General features: G+C 51.2%; 1 protein-coding gene across 1 annotated transcript in view; it reads right to left on the reverse strand.

The window, feature by feature from the left end:
- The window catches only part of TRABD2B (TraB domain containing 2B), a 199213-nt gene that overhangs the window by 180860 nt on the left and 1761 nt on the right, over positions 1–16592 (reverse strand). The window contains exon 2 of the mRNA XM_036446383.2: positions 15031–15591. Within this exon, the coding sequence (XP_036302276.1) occupies positions 15031–15591 (561 nt within the window). The remainder of the gene's footprint in view (positions 1–15030; positions 15592–16592) is intronic.

A 16592-nucleotide genomic window follows, 5' to 3' on the forward strand; every position in this document is an offset into this window, starting at 1 on the left:
AGCTGAGAAAGTGGTTTCGCAGCAGTGGGGTGTGGTTTCTGGTTTACCAAGTGCTCTCACACCCGCTAAGGGGCTCAGAGATGGGAGGGACCTGCCCGGGCTCATGCAGCTGACTCTAATTCAGGGTTCGCATAATTTACAGGCCATTTACAGACCACAGACCCTCCCACCCCCCGCTTCCATTTGGGGAACCCTCAGAAACAATCTGTCTCACTCTCCTCCCCCTTTGAACAGGTGGAATCCCCCAAATCTGCCATCGGATGGGTCTACATGAAATGCAGTGACATGCTATCCTTCAGTAGCTATTTTAGACATGGTGATCAGGGTCTCATGCTCCCTACAGAGTCCCTGTAATATACAGGGTATCCCCCCAAAGTGAATACTCACTTTGAATGATTATAAAGACAGCGTTTATTAACATAAAGTCATTTTCAAAATTTAAAAGAATCTACAGAAATAAATAGTTGTAGTGTGTGTGTGTGTGTATGTGTGTGTGTGTGTGTGTGTGTGTGTGTGTGTGTGTGTTTGTCAATGCTTGTTTTCAAACTGATGATTGATATGGTCTAGGCATGGCTGATAACATGAAGCAATGGAATAGCAAACATCAAGAATCATTTTGTTTGGTATCTGTGTGCCCTCAGTTCACCAACTGTTGCCAGTTTTGTACCATAAGCTTTATCTTTTATGTAGCCCCATAGAAAAAGTCTAGCGGCACTTTGTTCAAACTTAGTCTGGCATCACCCATTATTTCAAATCAGTTAAACCTGAAAAGGGCTGAAAATAAGGTCAGTTATCAGCTATTAAAATGTGTATTCATTCTTGAGACACCCTATTATTTAATTAGGGATGGTGTCATTCATCCATCCCCACTTTTATGATCCAATTTTTAGGAGTACCCCCACCCCGAGTTCCTGTTCCAGAAGTGGAGAGTCTGTCTCCTCTGGTGCAGCTGTGAGAGCATCCTGCATCTGATGATGAAAAAGACCCTCCCTCATCGGGCAGCTCCTTCCTCCAGCCCAAGCTTGCCATTTTCAGGCCAGCCTGGTGAAAGGCTCCAGTGTGATGAATGACTATCTTACAGAACACAGGAGTGGGCCCCCCAATACACCAGGATCAAGCCCACACTTAACGTGGCTCAGGAGGCTTCCTCCACGTGGCCCAATTCCTTACTCTCCGTGTCACTGCCCCGTTCACGGTGCTTCTTCTGAAGCCAGGAACACCTCCTTGGCCCTCAGTGCTGGGCTCAGGTGACATGAAACTGCAAGTACAGCATAAGTATAGGTCTAAATGCATAGCCAAGCCTGCTTCTCGTAAGGAGAGGTGGTCTGCCTATTGCATAGAAATTGAGCATCTTCACCAGCAAAGAGTACTCCTGGACAGCAAGGGTGCAGTCTATCCATCTTGTTATGGCTTCCATTTGGCCTCCAGAGGACCGGCTGAGTCCCTGCAAAGCCCCAGCCACCATGGGGGTTGGGTCTCAGGCTCAGGGCTTAGCAATGACAGACAGATGAGAACTGATATGCTGTCCAGCTACTGTGGCTAACTGAACAGACTCCTTGAGACTGAGGGGCTGGAAGTGGGTCTTTGTCACCTTTCCCCATGCCTGCACCCCCATAGAGAGCTCTGCGGGGAAGCACCCCAGCTATCCAGGCTGGTGCTGTGACAAACTGATAGCCTCCACTTCTGCTGGGCCCTCAGGCTGCTGTGCCATCCCTTCACCTGCCAACATCAGCTTCTGCTCTCAATCCTCACACAGCCTCTCTCCTCACAATCAGCACCTCATTCTCTCCTTCCCATAGTGGCAGCCTTCTGCAGGAGGGAACAACAAAAAGCTATCAACTCTCTGCCCTCCCAACCTTTCCTACTTCCAGTCTTCCCTAACTATCAGATTCAGTCCCTTTTCATCAGATACAGAGGTTGAGATCACAAGCACTGCAGCCAGACTTCTTGGGATTGAATAAGGATCCTCCACTCATTGACTGTGTGACTTCAGGTGAGTGAATTAACCTATCTGTGCCTCAGTTTCCTCATCTGTAAAATGGGCCTGAATGATAGTATGTACCTGAGAGATTGTGTTGAAGATTAAGTGGGGCAGTGCATATAAAGGACTTTTTCTTTTTAATAGATTTGAGAGAGAGAGGAAGGCAGAGAGAGAGAGAGAGAGAGAGAGAGAGAGAGAGAAAGGGAAACATTGATTTATTGTTCCACTTATGTATGCATTTCTTGATTGATTGATTTTTGTATGTACCCCAAGAGCTAATAAAGTCCTTCCCAAGCTTTGTTCTCAAACCTTGGCATATTGGGATGATGCTCTAAGAACTAAACTACCCGGCCATGGCGACTCACCCCTATTCTCAGCACTCTGCTATGAAGCACCTTCCACTGAGGTCTCTTCAAACCCTCCCTTCCTCACCAGCCTGGCACAGTGTAATTCCCAATTTCACTTGTTAACAAACAGAGATGAACAGTTGCATCATAACAAATTCAATTCCCTAAGCCTTCACAGGGTGTTTCTCTCTGGGAGAAACAGAAAAGGAAAAACATCTGCACACCCAGTACTGGGAGCACAGAGCATTGGAGAGCTAATAAAGTCCTTCCCAGGCTTGGGCCTTGATGCTCCCCTAACTCTGAGCCCCTGCCATTGGCATCCAGCCACCTGCGCAGTAGAGGGAAAGGACCCTCAGAGAGGAAATCGCCCCAGATCATGGGTCTATAATCCCTGAAGAGCTGGACCTCAAACCAGGTCCCCAGCCTAAACGTCTTGATCCCTCTTTTTGATGTGTCCCCACTTCAGATAGCAGTGGAAGGCCACAGGGAAGCCGGATGAGGAGGATCCCACATGACACTCTGCAGATGGTGGGGAAAAACCAACCACACTCCCAAGTATCAGATTACCTGGTTCCGATCAGGACAGCCAATCACCATCCCTGCTCAGGGGGAGGCTCAGCATGTGAGACTCTGAAGGATCTCTACGGGATGGGCTTCTCCTCAAAGCACAGACAGTGTGAAAATGGGCCATAACAGTAATTAAAATCACCTTAACTTCAACCATCACGATCACCATTCATCACCTTCCCCCGGCTGCCAGGCACCAGCTAAATAGTGCACTTGCATTACCTCAATCACTCTTCACAGCATACCAGGGGGAAGGACTATTGTGAGCCCCGCTTTTTCAGATGTAGAAACAGACCCCTCCAGTTGTCCAGCCAACCTGGGAAAGCTTGGAATTCCAACCCCAGTTCCATCTCTCTTATCAGGCATCAAAAGATCCAAGTAGAAATCCTGGCTCCATCCTTTCACACAAAGTACTCAGCCTCAATTTCCTCAAAATGGAGGAAACAATACTTACCTTTCAGCAGTGTTTCAGGAATTTCCTATGACAAACCCTTAGCACATAACCGGCCCTCACAATGGCTCCCTTGGGAAAGGAAGGTATAGGCCTAGTAGAGGGAAGGCCAGGCACACCCTCTCATGTCCCCGACCTGGGCCTGGTGCGTTGGCTAACAGTCTCCTTTCCTCCAGGCGAGGCTTTTCCCACTCCCTCGTCCAGGGACCCCAATCCTCTTCAACTCCACCGAGAACCCCTCTGGCCTTTCTCACCGTCCTCTCCACCAAACTGTAATGATGGAGCAGAATAATGTAAAACCACCTGCAAGGCTACCAGCAGGCATGGGGATTGTCTAGTCCTGTGGCCACTAGTCATCCCAGTCAAGGGCAAGCACAGTGACCAAGTATCACCACGGAGGACCCAAAAGGTCTTCATGTACACCCCTCTCCCATGGCCCATCTGCTCTTCAAGATACACCTCAGCCCCCACAGACATCTGGTGCTCAAAGCTGTACCCCCATCCAATAGATGCTGTAGCCACTCGGCAGGCAGAATCCACCAGGACCACTGGGAGTCTGAACACTGCGGGGTGTAGTGTGGCGGGGGGGGGGGGGGGGGGGGGGGTACCGGTATATTCCTTTCCAGGTGTCACCAGGTGGGGTTGGGAGGAAGGATAATAGTGCACGTGAAAGACTGAAAATTGCAAATCAAGATGCAGATGGGTGGAATTATCATCGCCTATTAAGCTTTTGTCTCTTCGCAAACTCAGGGCTGAGCAGCTCAAGAAAGGGAAGCCTCGTGAACAAAGGCTAAAGGATGAGCCAGAGAGATTTCCAAGCGGCTTTTTCCACCGGAATCTTCCTTTCTGTAAAGGGCTTTCAAATGGGACCCGAGGCTTAATTTGCCAACTGCCTGGAAGGGGCATTAAGTCCCCAGGAGACAAAACTGGCTGGAAAACTTTAAATAACCTTAATAGGAAGGAAACAGGTAAGCCCTTTAAACAGACAAGGTGGTGGGAGGCGTGGGGGGCGGCCTTCCCTTTTATCTTTGCACTGTACCTTCCTGAGGCAGGGCTGGCGGTGGAGAAGGGAGCTTGGCATTTCCCCAGGTGCCAGCTTGCAGGCCCGCCTGCGAGGTCCCAGTGGGGTCGCCAGCCTGGCCAAAGGGTGGGCGGGAAGGTGTCTTGCTCTTTCAGGAAGGATCACTGGTGCTGGTGAAATCCAGCTCAATCCAGGGAGGCAGAAGCATGGGAGACGGGCCCGGCACATCTCTGCGCTCTGCCCAGAACAGTGCCCACTGGGCAGAGGCGGAGGTGTGTACAGACAGCAGGCAGGCGGTTTCATTCAGCTTCAGCTTGCCACATCCCATGCTGAACTTCGGAGAGTCTGCACCACGCCACTCCTGGCTCTGATTTAGTCTCCTGGGCCTAGAACCCCTCAGCATTTGCCTGCTAAGTTTTACTCCTTCAGTTCTCAGCTTCACCTGCGCTTCCTCCAGGAAGCCCTCCCAAACCTCCCTAGGCCTAGGGAGTGTGCTGTCTTCTGTGTGCTCCCACAACACAGTTTTACCCGCAGGCCGCCCTCATCCTGCCACAAGGCAAGGCACCTCTGCCATTCCCACCCCACACAGAAAAGGAACAGCATCATATTGTCCCCTGTTCTTTCTCCAGCATGTAGCCCAACTTCTGACACACAGTAGGAACGAAACAATATTCCTTCTCTTGTAGTAAAATTATGCTAATTTAAAAACACACTGGTAACTATGAACTGCGTTTCCTGAGTCTCCTGGGTGTTTGGCATTGCACTACTGTATACTAACCAGTCCTCACAGCAATCAGATGAGATTGGCTAGTGAGGAAACTGAAGCAGGGAAAGGTCAGGTAAACGGCCCAAGGTTACTTACACTCCCAGTAAGTGCCATGATTCCAGGCACTGAAGGGGTGCTGGGCTGTGAAAACACCCCCCACCCAGCTGAGTCAGGCCGTGCTGTGTAAACTTATTTTGACTAGTTCTTGGTTCAAAGGTAGAATCAAACCAGTATATCCCTCTGAATGAGGGACATGGGGTAGGAGTTTTATGTAGAGAACACAGGCTCAGAAGGAAAGAGCAAATGAGAAGTAAATTGTAATGTTTCCCCTGGCCCTTCCTGACCCAGTTGGAAGAAAAGGGAGACCTCAAAGCAAAGAGGTGACAGGGTGTCAGCAGGGAATATTGGCACTGTCTTCAGGGGAGGAGAATGGTGGTCCATACTGATCTGAAAGCCTGCAGGGTCCCCCAGGGAAGCCCTCTTGCCTAGCCAGGGAGGGAGGGGGATCAGACTCCAGCATCAGGTGCCACTGCAGAGAGTGCACAATCCTAAGGCCCAGGCTGTCATCCAGAGATGGTTTCAGGGCTCTGGCCTGTATGGACCTTGTCTGGTAATGGTCAGGTTCTTTTCAAGGGTACTCAGGCATTCAGTGTGGTACATCTCATCTACTGCTGTGGACTGAATGTGTGAGCCCCGCCCATTTATATGTTGAAGCCCTAACCTCCCATATGAAGCTGTTTGGAGATGGAGACAGGGAGGTAATTCTGTCTAAGGAGATCATGAAGGTGGAGCCCTGGTAACAGGATTAGTGCCCTTATAAGAACAGAAACCGTGAGTTTGCTTTCTCTCTGTTTCAACTCATACCTCTACACCTCTCTCTCCACCCTTCCCAACTGGCCATGTGAGCACACAGTGAAAAGACAGCTGTCTGCAAGCCACAGAGCTCTCACCAGAACCCAACCGAGCTGGTACCCTATTGCACACTTCTAGCCTCCAGAATTGTAAGAAAGTAAATTTCTATTGTCTAAGTCAGTCTATGATATTTTGTTATGGCCATCAAGCAAACTAAGATACCCACTGATCCTTTCAAAACACAATGCAACTTTGCAATAAATACAAATATAAAATCATTGCACTGTACATCTGAAACTAATATGTTGTGTCAGTTATACCTTGATTAAAAAAAATTAAGGAAAACCCCCATCATGCTAAAAGGCAATCACATCATTACATCTAAACTCAAACTACTGAGTTACTACCCTGTTTCCCCGAAAATAAGACAGTGTCTTATATTAATTTTTTTCCCCCAAAGTTGCGCTAGGTCTTATTTTCAGGGGATGTCTTATCTTTCCATGTGCTAGGTCTTATTTTCAGAGGATGTCTTATTTTCGGGGAAACACTGGTAGTATGATCAGGTAACATCAGCCCATGGGGAAGTGCAATCTTGTGACTGTGAATAAAGCTCTAGTAATGGCATTTGCTTGAAGAGTCCACACTTTTATTAATCCTCACTTGAGGATATATTTGTCATTGATTTTTTTTTAAAGAGTGGAAGGGAGGGGAGAGACACAGAGAGAGAAACATGGATGTGAGAGAGACACATGGATTGGTTGCTTCCCACAGCTCCCCCTGACTCCACCCCAACCAGGGCCCGGAATTGAGCCTGCAATCGAGGAATCAAACCTGGGATCCTTCAGTCCATGGACGGATGCTGTATCCACTGGGCCAAACCGGCTAGGCAAGAGGCCAGTCTTTTAAAGTGAATTGCTCTCAGGAACCTTTGCTGCTTCAGAGGAGTAAGAATTAGCCAAGCAATAAAAACTAGGAAGGTAGAGGAAAGAGCAGAAGCAAACAAATGGAGTCACGACCAAGGTTTGTATGTGAGAGGTAGGGAGGGAGGGAGGGAGAACCAGGACAGGTCACATCACTACAGCCCAAACCAAAATAGCAAGAAACAGGTCAAGTTAAACATTTAAAAATGAAAACAAGCGGGAGGGTGGGGTGAGCCCGCCAAGGCTCATGGGTGTTCTGAGGAGTAAAGAGGATAAAAAAGAGGCCTTTGTTTGCAAGTAAGTGATGAGGAAGAGCAAACAACCAGTATTCCAGGCTGGAGAGAGAGAGAGAGAGAGAGCACACTCCAACAGGATGCTACAGAGACTTGACCCAATGAGCCAGCGTCAGGGCAGAGCTCGCTACAGGGCTCCGGCGGGAAGTTGAAGGGCTTTCCTGTGCGTACAGAGGCCAAGGTGCAGCCCACGTTTAACCACCAAAGCTGCCAACACCCCAACCACAGAACGCACCACAATGCCCCAACATCAGACCTAGAACCCCTTCCGCCTAATTTTGTACTCAATTGTGAGCATATTTTAAACTGGGTTTCGAATCTGGGTCTATTAGGGAAGAAAAGACTGCCCCCGTAATCACTGTCCTATAAACTAAAAGACATAAGTGCTGACAGAATGTCATAAAACGTCATAAAAAAAAAAATCCCCAGGAGGGGGAAAAATAGGTGTGGTGGGGGCATCAAGCAACGCTTTGAACCCAGCCTTCCCAAGCAGATTGGATTTAGCAGCATTTGGGAGGACTTCCTGGAGGAGGTACAGCTTTGAGCTGAGCCCTGAAAATCTGATGGGATTCAAAAGCAGAAGAGAAAAGGAGGAAATTCCTACAGAGGGAGGGGCCCCGACACAAGCAGCAGTGCTTCCAAGCTTGGGGCAACAGTGCTGTGTTCCAGCCGCTACAGGGCACAGATGTAAAAGCCTGCGGATTCTGGAGGAGCTGCTTGCTCGCTCAGCGAGACAGCTTGGCAGCCGCCAAGCAGAACTGAACACTGGGCCACCGGCTGCCTGTGGATTAAGTGGGCGGACAGAGAGCCAGCGATGGGAGATAAAAGGGAATGAAGTGGATAATATTTAGAAGCAAACTCAAGGGAGGAAGGATGCCGGCAGCTCGGCTGGCAGGCCGTGGTGCACGTCGCATTCTTCTGTTTCCTCCCTCCGAGAGCTGCATTACCAGGCGACCTCTTCCTGGCTTTTGGAGATGCCCAAATGGGAACTATTAACAAAAGCACGCTCCCATTTTTATCTCCATCACAAAGTGCTCCGCAGCTCAGGCTTTCCGTCTCGGGGCCTGCCATTGGCTGGCAAGCGTGCTCCGGGAAGGAGATCAATGGGTTTTCGGACTGGGCTTCTTGGAATTCTTGAGGACTAGTCCCTTCCAACTCTAACATTTTAGAAGTCTGTCTATGAGCTGAAAATTCTTCAAAGCGGGGAGGCTAGGGTTTCATAATGTGAAGATTCTTCGAATCCCAAAGTGCCGCTAAGCTGAACATTCTAAGATTTCACCATTCTTAGTTTCCCTGGGCCTCTGAGTCCTAACTTAGGATCCTGAGATTCTGTAATTCTGAAAGGTTTCATCCTGCAAATGTCCAATTGTGAGGCCGGAATATTTCGTGACATCTTGGTCACCTCTCGTTTTCGCTCTCCTTCCACAGAGGCACCTAAGCCATCTGCGCTTGTTCCCACCCCCACTCCTCTATTGTGTCAATATGTGAAAGGTTAGAGTCTGAGTTAGCCAGCTCAGAGAGAGCGCAAGAGCGAACACAGCCTGCCAAGCCAGCAGGGGCGCTCTGCAAACAGCTCTCTGGGCACAGAAGGAGTCTAATACGCATCCTTAGGGGTTGATGCTAACAGGTCCCCCTTCCTGTGAGGGACTTACTTCCACGCCACGTGCCAGGCATTTGTTGAGAAGCTCCTAACCACAGGGCTCTGTGTGGGAGACACAATGGGGGTGGCAGGCTACAGCGCACAGGGTAGAGATGGGCCGGAGGAAGCCAGCTTCCCAGCCCAGGAGCTAGAGTCACACGGTGCACACTGGAGTCACATGGTGCACACTGGAGTCACATGGTGCACACTGGGTCAGCCTGCACTGAGGGACTCTCACTCTGCGGATAACTTCTGGGGAGAAGAGGACTCTGCATGGTCTGAGGAGTACCCTGCTGCCTTAGGGAGGTTTCTGATCCCTTACTCGGAAGAACACATGGATTTGATGGGGATCCACCAGGAGGAACTATGGCTGTGGTCTAGAGGGACCACTGGTCAGTGCTGTGGCAACTGCCATGGAGGCTCAAAGCAGACAGAGGGCTTGGGAATGGCCATTTTTGGAGAATAGGAAACGAGACAGGTTCTGAAAGTTGGGGACAGGAAGGGAGAGGAAGGACAGGGTGTGGAGAACCAGGACACGGGAGAGGCTGATGCACAGGCGCTCCATCCTCGGTTTCCACAGATGTCTACAAGGACTAATGATTCCCATTCTTCCCAGCTTGTCAGTGAACTCTCTGCAGGAAAAAGTAGGCTGTCCCCAGGTCTCCGGTCTAATAATAAGGTATTCTGGGTGAATGAGTGAGAAAGTGAGGGAGAAGAGTCTAATGGAGGAAAAGGTTCCAGGGCTGGGCAGGTGTCTAGCAGACTGTGCTGCAACAGGCTGGGCTCTCTTCACTCTGCAAACTGCAGCGGGAGACAGCAGGGTCACCCACCAGAGCCAGCAGGCTTCCAGGCAAGCAGGTATCGGCAGCAGCCAGCCAGAGACTGCCAGTCCCTCCCAGTTGCAGAGAACATGGGCTCAACATCTCAGGGTGGCTCAGGGTCTCCAAAGGGGGCCAAAGAGGAGCACCGCAGAAATGAGAACTGGGCCAGCCCTGGGAATCCCCCCCCACACACACACACTCTCGTGGGACAGAGAAGACAACCTTGGCCCAGAAAGGGAAAGGGACTAGCCCAGACTCACAGGGAAGGTGGGAATGGAGTCAAGGCTGGAGCCTATTTTGTATATGAACAGCCCATTTGATGGTTTTCATATTTTGTAGGAAGGGCATGGAGCTATTAAAGTTCAAGGAGGAGGCTCCTCATGTATGTAGTTCGTTTGTTCATTCATTCATTCATTCAATAGTGCTGCATGGTGGAAGGAAGGGAAGCAGTGATAGTGATATCATGATTTCTGACCATTCATTCGTTCTCTGAATACTTATAGAGCACCTAAGAATATGTGTTGGCCCGCAGGGTGCAGATATAGCAGCTCTGACCAGAAACCAAGGAGACTCTCCCTTATTTAACTGTGCCTGCTTTGAGGTGCCATCCTCACAGTGGTCCCTTGGAAAGCTGAGGATGTCTTCAAGAACTCTAATTTTAGAACCACCCGTAGATCTAATTTGTAAGCCAGTAGAAAATCAGTGTGAACACTTTTTAATTCTCTCTCTATTTTTATAAATATATTTTTAGCAAGATATGACCATCTCTCACCACTCAAACACCCCCCCCCCCCCCAGATAATGCCTTCTAACTATTAAAAACAAAAATCACATCCGCTCTCACATGCCTAAGAAGCATGGACTCTGGCATCAGACCCAAGTTTGGACCCTGAGTCCACCTGGCCTGGTTGTGTAATCACAGTCAAATGACTTACCCTTTTTAAGCCTCAATTTATTATCTGAGGAAGAGAGATGATGATACGTCTTGTCACATCTCTGTGAGGTTGAGAGATGATGTACTTACAAGGTCTAAGGTAGTACCCTGTACAGAGACAGAGCTCAATAAATGGCGACTGTATGGTTTCAAACTCCCTTGTGCAGGGACTGTGGAATTTTACATACATCTTGGATAACCTTAGCAGCCATGACCAAGTGTTTAGGCTTTGCACAGCCTGGATGGGTGACATCGCATGTTTGTTAAAACAAAGTACAGAATGACAGGGTCCTCATTTTCTCATTCTGCCTCAGAGAATCACATAGCTTAGAGGGCCTCTCAGGCAGCTCCTTACCAACTGGTGGGGTGGGGCGGGGACTGAGGCCCCCTAGAGGGAGAGGGAGATCTCCTAATCAGCCCAGCAAGTGAGTGGCAGCCGGTACCAGTCCCTGGAGGCAGCTGACGGAGCTGATTGAAATCTGCAGGTCCCAAGACTGTCACAAGATCTGGACTCAAGGTTCAGGTACCCACAGGCCCCTGAGGATAGGGGCCAGCACCACTCCTTATGACTCCAGCTTCACTCTGTGCAACACAGGATGGGCAGTGGGCACGGCTGCTAGGAGAAAAGGCTGACAGGGCAGAGATGAGGCTTCGCTCCTCTTTCTTTCTTTCTTTCTTTCTTTCTTCTTTTTTTTTAATATATTTTATTGATATTTTACAGAGAGGAAGGGAGAGAGATAGAGAGCTAGAAATGTCGATGAGAGAGAAACATCGACCAGCTGCCTCTTGCACACCCCCTACTGGGGATGTGCCCGCAACCAACATACATGCCCCTGACCGGAATCGAACCTGGGACCTTTCAGTCCGCAGACAGACGCAGGAAGCCGAACCAAACCGGTTTCGGCTTCCCTCCTCTTTCTTTCTCAGTCCCAGAACTTGCCCTCTATCTAGGTAGTCGTTTCAACCTTTCAATAACCTCATGCATGTAGAGTCGTCTCACGTCCTCCCCAAACCAGCTCTATTGTGAAAGACTGGTCACTAAGTGCCCCATCGGACAGACAAGAAAACCAGTTATGCACAAATCATTGGCATTCAAGCCCGAGGAGGGACTGAAATCTGGAGGCAAAACTCCTTTCAGCCTTCACAGCCAAGCTGTTTGTCACCCAGAGGAGGGACTGAAATCTGGAGGCAAAACTCCTTTCAGCCTTCACGGCCGAGCTGTTTGTCACCCATGAGGGAAACAGTTACAGGACCTGCCTTCACCATCCCTCCTTTGGCCCCAAGGCCAAAAGAAATCGTTTTTCCATAGGTGGACACTTTCTAAGCAGTAAACGTTTAAGCCCTCACGTCCTAAAAGGGAGAAAGAAGCGGAAGAAAGGACTGAAGGAAGGATCACAAGAGGACACAAAGTACCTAGTCATATGGGTGGCAGGAAGCGTGCATCCTTCATGGAGAGCCAGGCAGACGGGTTCTGTTCCTTACTAGCCATGTGATCATGGGCAAGTCAACTGACCTTTCTGACTACGCACCTTAAGAAACCACAGGGCTATGAGGATCCAACAAAACGGAGAAGCATACGGGGCTTCCTGCAGAGTGCCAGGCACGTGGAATTGATTATGGCCGTCCCTCGGAATGTCAGGGCTGGAAGGGACCTGGATGATGACCTCATCCCGGTGTCTCATTTCACAGAAGGGAAAAGCAAGGCCCAGAGAGGGACACTGACTTGCCCAAGGTCACACAGCACACTCAGGGTGATGTTCGGGCTCACACACTCTGTTTATATTAAAATCACAGACTAGGGCCAAGGAGCCCGATCTTCCAAGCTGTGCAAAGGTGGAAGAGACGTTTTCAGTGGTTGCCCAGCCCACGGAGTTCCAAAACATAAGCTTTCTTTCTCCACTGAGCCAGGGGTGGGGATGGGGGTGGGAAGGAGAATGTGGTGTTTCGGCCCAGAAGAAAATATAAAAATTTGAAAAATACTCAAATTAAAACTAAAATCCCAGGTCTTAATAAAAAGGTTTCTATTTCCCACCTTCCTCTCTCATTGCCCCCACCACCACCACCAAAAAATACTTTGCAATAACAGTAATGCTGAAAGGAAAGAAAAAATAAAAATCTGATGCACTTAACAGATATTTTGGTACAATAATGCATCACAGATGTTCCTATCAAACTGTGCACACGCGCATACAATTTTACTGAGAAGGCTGTTGCGTTTCTGATGTTGGGGTGGGGGGGACCCCTAACAACCCCATCCACCCAGGCTCTGAAATCCCTCCCTTCCCAGTTTAGCCCACAGCAGCTCACAGGGACAGAGGAGAGATGTCATCACCTCACTCCAAAATGATAACAGGACAAATTGGCGGGGGCCGGACGCTCTGGCAGGTGGTGAAGGGTGTGGAGATTAGGGACCCGAGAGGAGTTTGGGACTCGCTTCCTGCAGCCTCCTCAGCGAGCTGGACCCAAGCACTGCAGCTCAGAGCGGGCCCAGGCTGGAGATGGGGTGGGCGCCTTTGTGAAACCAGAGAGTGGAGTGCGTTTGATCTTCAAACATGGGCTTTGGAGACTGTCAGCGGGCTCCTCGCCGGCCGATGAATGGCTCTCGGGAACTTTTCCTAAAACATAACCTCGCACACTTCCCAGCAAATGTTTGCAACCTACCAAAAGCCGTCCCTCGGTGGAACGGCAGTGTTTCCAGACCCCGAAGAAAGATAGTGTTGTTGTTTTAAGAGAAGACAGATTAAAGCCAGGGGCTGTTTAACCAGGGGGCTGGTGCGCTCCCTTCAGCGCCTGCCCGTGGATGCCTCTGTGGTGGGTACAAAGAGGGTGTTGAGATGATAGTGGGTCCCCCACCTCCCCAGCCTAAAAAAGATATCGAAGGCGAGCCAGACAGGAGGCCTCTGAACAGAGGGGCCTCCTTCCCAAAAGCCTGCCTCCTCCACAAATGAGAGGGGCGGCAAGCGCTGGGGAGCTGGGCACAGATAATATCAGCTCACGAGGCTGGCAGGGGAACGTCACTTCAGAGGGAGAGAGCCGGTATGTTCAGAGGAATCCGCGCGGGGCCGGAGAATGCACAGGATTTTCCCCCGTGGAGAAGGAGTCAGGCGTAGTCAGAACCCCGCAGGGCGTGACTAACTGCCCCAATATCCCTGCCACCGGGGCCCTCTGGGTAAGGACTCCACCATTATGGGAGAGCCAGCGGGAGGACCGACAAACCCGCCTTTCATTTGGCCGGCAAATCAATCTGGCTTCTTACCTCCCCGGGGACAATATTGCATTTCCCCTGGAAAAACAAAGGCCAGAGATCTCTGAAGGGGGATCAGTTTCTGCCGCTGTTTCCCTGGTGAAGAGCTTGCAACATCCCCAAGAGCAGCCAGCAGCTCTGGTCCCCGTGGTGGCTGCTGGCCTGGCCAACGTACGGGGGCCGTCTCTGTCACAGAGGAGCGTGTCTCCCGGGGCCATGCCTCACAACGTCTCATTCCTCACGGGGGCATCGGCCCAAGCCCCATTCTGGGGCCTCTGTGCAAGAGCCACCAGCCCTGACGTAAGAGCCCCCTTCCCAGATAGACAGCCTGTTCTCGAGGCGCAGATGTGAACTCATTGTTCCCAGGGCCTCCGAGTTGAGTTTGGGGCCAGTGAGCGGCGAGTGACCTCTGCCCATGCAAACAGGGCTATTCATGGCTTTTTGCTGGGTCAGGTCTCTGGCAGCCCGAGACTTTCAACCTCCTCGGCCGGCTGGTCCCTTCTCCCTGCCTCCGCCCCTAGGTTCAGGAATCAGAACTGTCAACTTTGAAGTGGACACATTTCTCTGAAATTATTAACCCCAGAGCTATCCTGGCTGGCTTTCTCCCAGCCTAGGGAGGCGGTCCGAGGGTCGCCCCAGGAGCTTCGCAAAGGCCCGGAAAACGACAGTGCTGAATTCACATCAACAGCAAGCCATAGACACGGGGCCCACTCACCACACCTGCCCCGCCCCCAGGCCCAGGCACCGGGCCTCCCTCTCAAGTCCTCTGTTTACTCGCTGCTGCCTGGATGTGCCCACACAGCAGCCTCGGGACAGCCTCTTGATCCTGAGATCCGGGCCTCGAAGGCAAACGTTCAGCCCCCTCTTTTTTGTTTTTCATCACTCTGATGCTCCCAGGGAAATTCTTTCTGCTCAGGCAAGCACAGCCGGTGGGGAGTGTATATCCCCGACAGGTAACAACGCTGAGAGGGAAGCCAACACCCAGACTCTTAACCCCAAAATCCAGCACATACCCGTTTTCCCCTCAGACCACCCCCAAAAGCAGCTGGAAGCCGTTCCACAGACCAAAAGACCCTCTCCCTTTGGGGGAAGGAATGGCAGGCACTGGCTGCCAGAGAAGGAAGACCATCAGAGAAGCAGACAAAGGGGCACGGGGGCTCCCAGCTCAGGGCCCAGGGGCCGCGTGCTGCTTACCTGGGAGAAGTTGAGCCCATTGAGGGGATGGCACTGCTCCTCCACCCGCTCCACGGCCCCGGTGCTCTTCCTCATCTTCTCAGCCTGCTGGGCCAGGTAGAGGTCTAGCACCGGCACGCCCCGGGAACGCACGTCCGTCTCCGTGAGCGAGTTCACCATCAGCATCACCCACACGGGCCTCTTGCGCTCCCAGTTGCCCGCGATGGCGTTGAACAGGTAGTCCGCGTAGAGCCCCTTGCCCCTCTGCGCGGGCGTCATCCAGGAGGGCATCATCAGCTTCACGTAGTCCAGGTGGCGCTTCAGGCGCCAGTAGAGCTCGCGGGGCAGCACGTCCTGGAGGTTCTCCCCGTGGGGCAGCAGCTGGCAGCTGGCCAGCGCCGTGATGGTGTAGGGGTCCGTCAGGTCCAGTTCGAAGTAGACACGGGCGCTGGCCTGGAAGGCCGCCTTGGAGTTGTCGGGGATGAAGTCCCAGACACGGGTGTAGGGGACGTGGATGGTGCCAAACAGGTAGGCCGGGGGGTCACGTCGAATAGTCCACAGAAAGGAGTTGAGGTCCCTTTGCTGCAGGAGGGGAGGAGAAGGAAGGCCCTGAGGCTGATGGCAGCAGAGTAAACCAAGGCTAACTCAGAGGGGGCAGGAGGAGGTGGGGAGGGCAGGCAGACACCCACATGGGGCCGCGGGGAAGAGCAACGGCTTTGGAAGCTGAAATACCCAGAGACAAACCCTTTGCTTTGTCTTAGCTGTGTGACCTTGAGCACACTGCTTCGCTTCCACAGACTCAGTTTCCCCATCTGTAAATGGGGGCGGGTGAAATAAGCTACCTCAGGGGTCCATGGGAGAATAAAAACACACAATATCTCTAAATGAGCCCTCAGAGCAGTGCCAGGCACAGAGGAAGGGGCAATGAAGGAGGCTCTCGTTATGATTAGCTTTCACTGTGTGTGCCAAGGTCTGCCACACCACCTGAGAACATTCAGGCTCAGGCCAAGCCAAACCTTTCACCAGTGGCGTGTTTCACGGGGAGGGTGGGGGAGAGGGGGAGTCAGAGCACTGCTCTGGTAAGGCGGGAGGAAGTCATATAACTGAATTCCAACCAGTAGAAGATACTTGCCAAGAGCACTTTGAAAGCAGAACACCTATTAAAAATAGCACACCTATTTAAACAGTGACTTCCCATTCATCAGGGTGGATACAGTTTTCTTTTTGGAGGGCAGGTCTGGGTGTCAGCTACTCTGCTCCACCAGCTGAAACCACAGATGAGAAAGCGCTTTAAAAGCTGCAGGCTGAGTGAAGTCTCAGGCCCCGGCCTGGGGGAGGAGGACGCCATAGAATCGGCACCAAGAAACGTACATGGTCTGGGTGTCTGCGGGCTGCTCCCTTAAAATAGGTGCGCCTGGTCTTCAACCCTATTCTCTGCCATCTATGGCCTAAGTTCTGAGGAGCGTGTGTGCGTGTGTGCCGGGGTGAACACCGAGGGGCATGGAAACAAGGGTCATTTCTCCAGATCCAGTTTAGGGTTAAGGGGTTAAGGGACATGAGAAAGCAAACTGTCATTGCTCACA

Source organism: Pipistrellus kuhlii, unplaced genomic scaffold (assembly GCF_014108245.1).
Source record: "Pipistrellus kuhlii isolate mPipKuh1 unplaced genomic scaffold, mPipKuh1.p scaffold_m20_p_2, whole genome shotgun sequence".
In the NCBI taxonomy this organism is placed as follows: Eukaryota; Metazoa; Chordata; class Mammalia; order Chiroptera; family Vespertilionidae; genus Pipistrellus; species Pipistrellus kuhlii.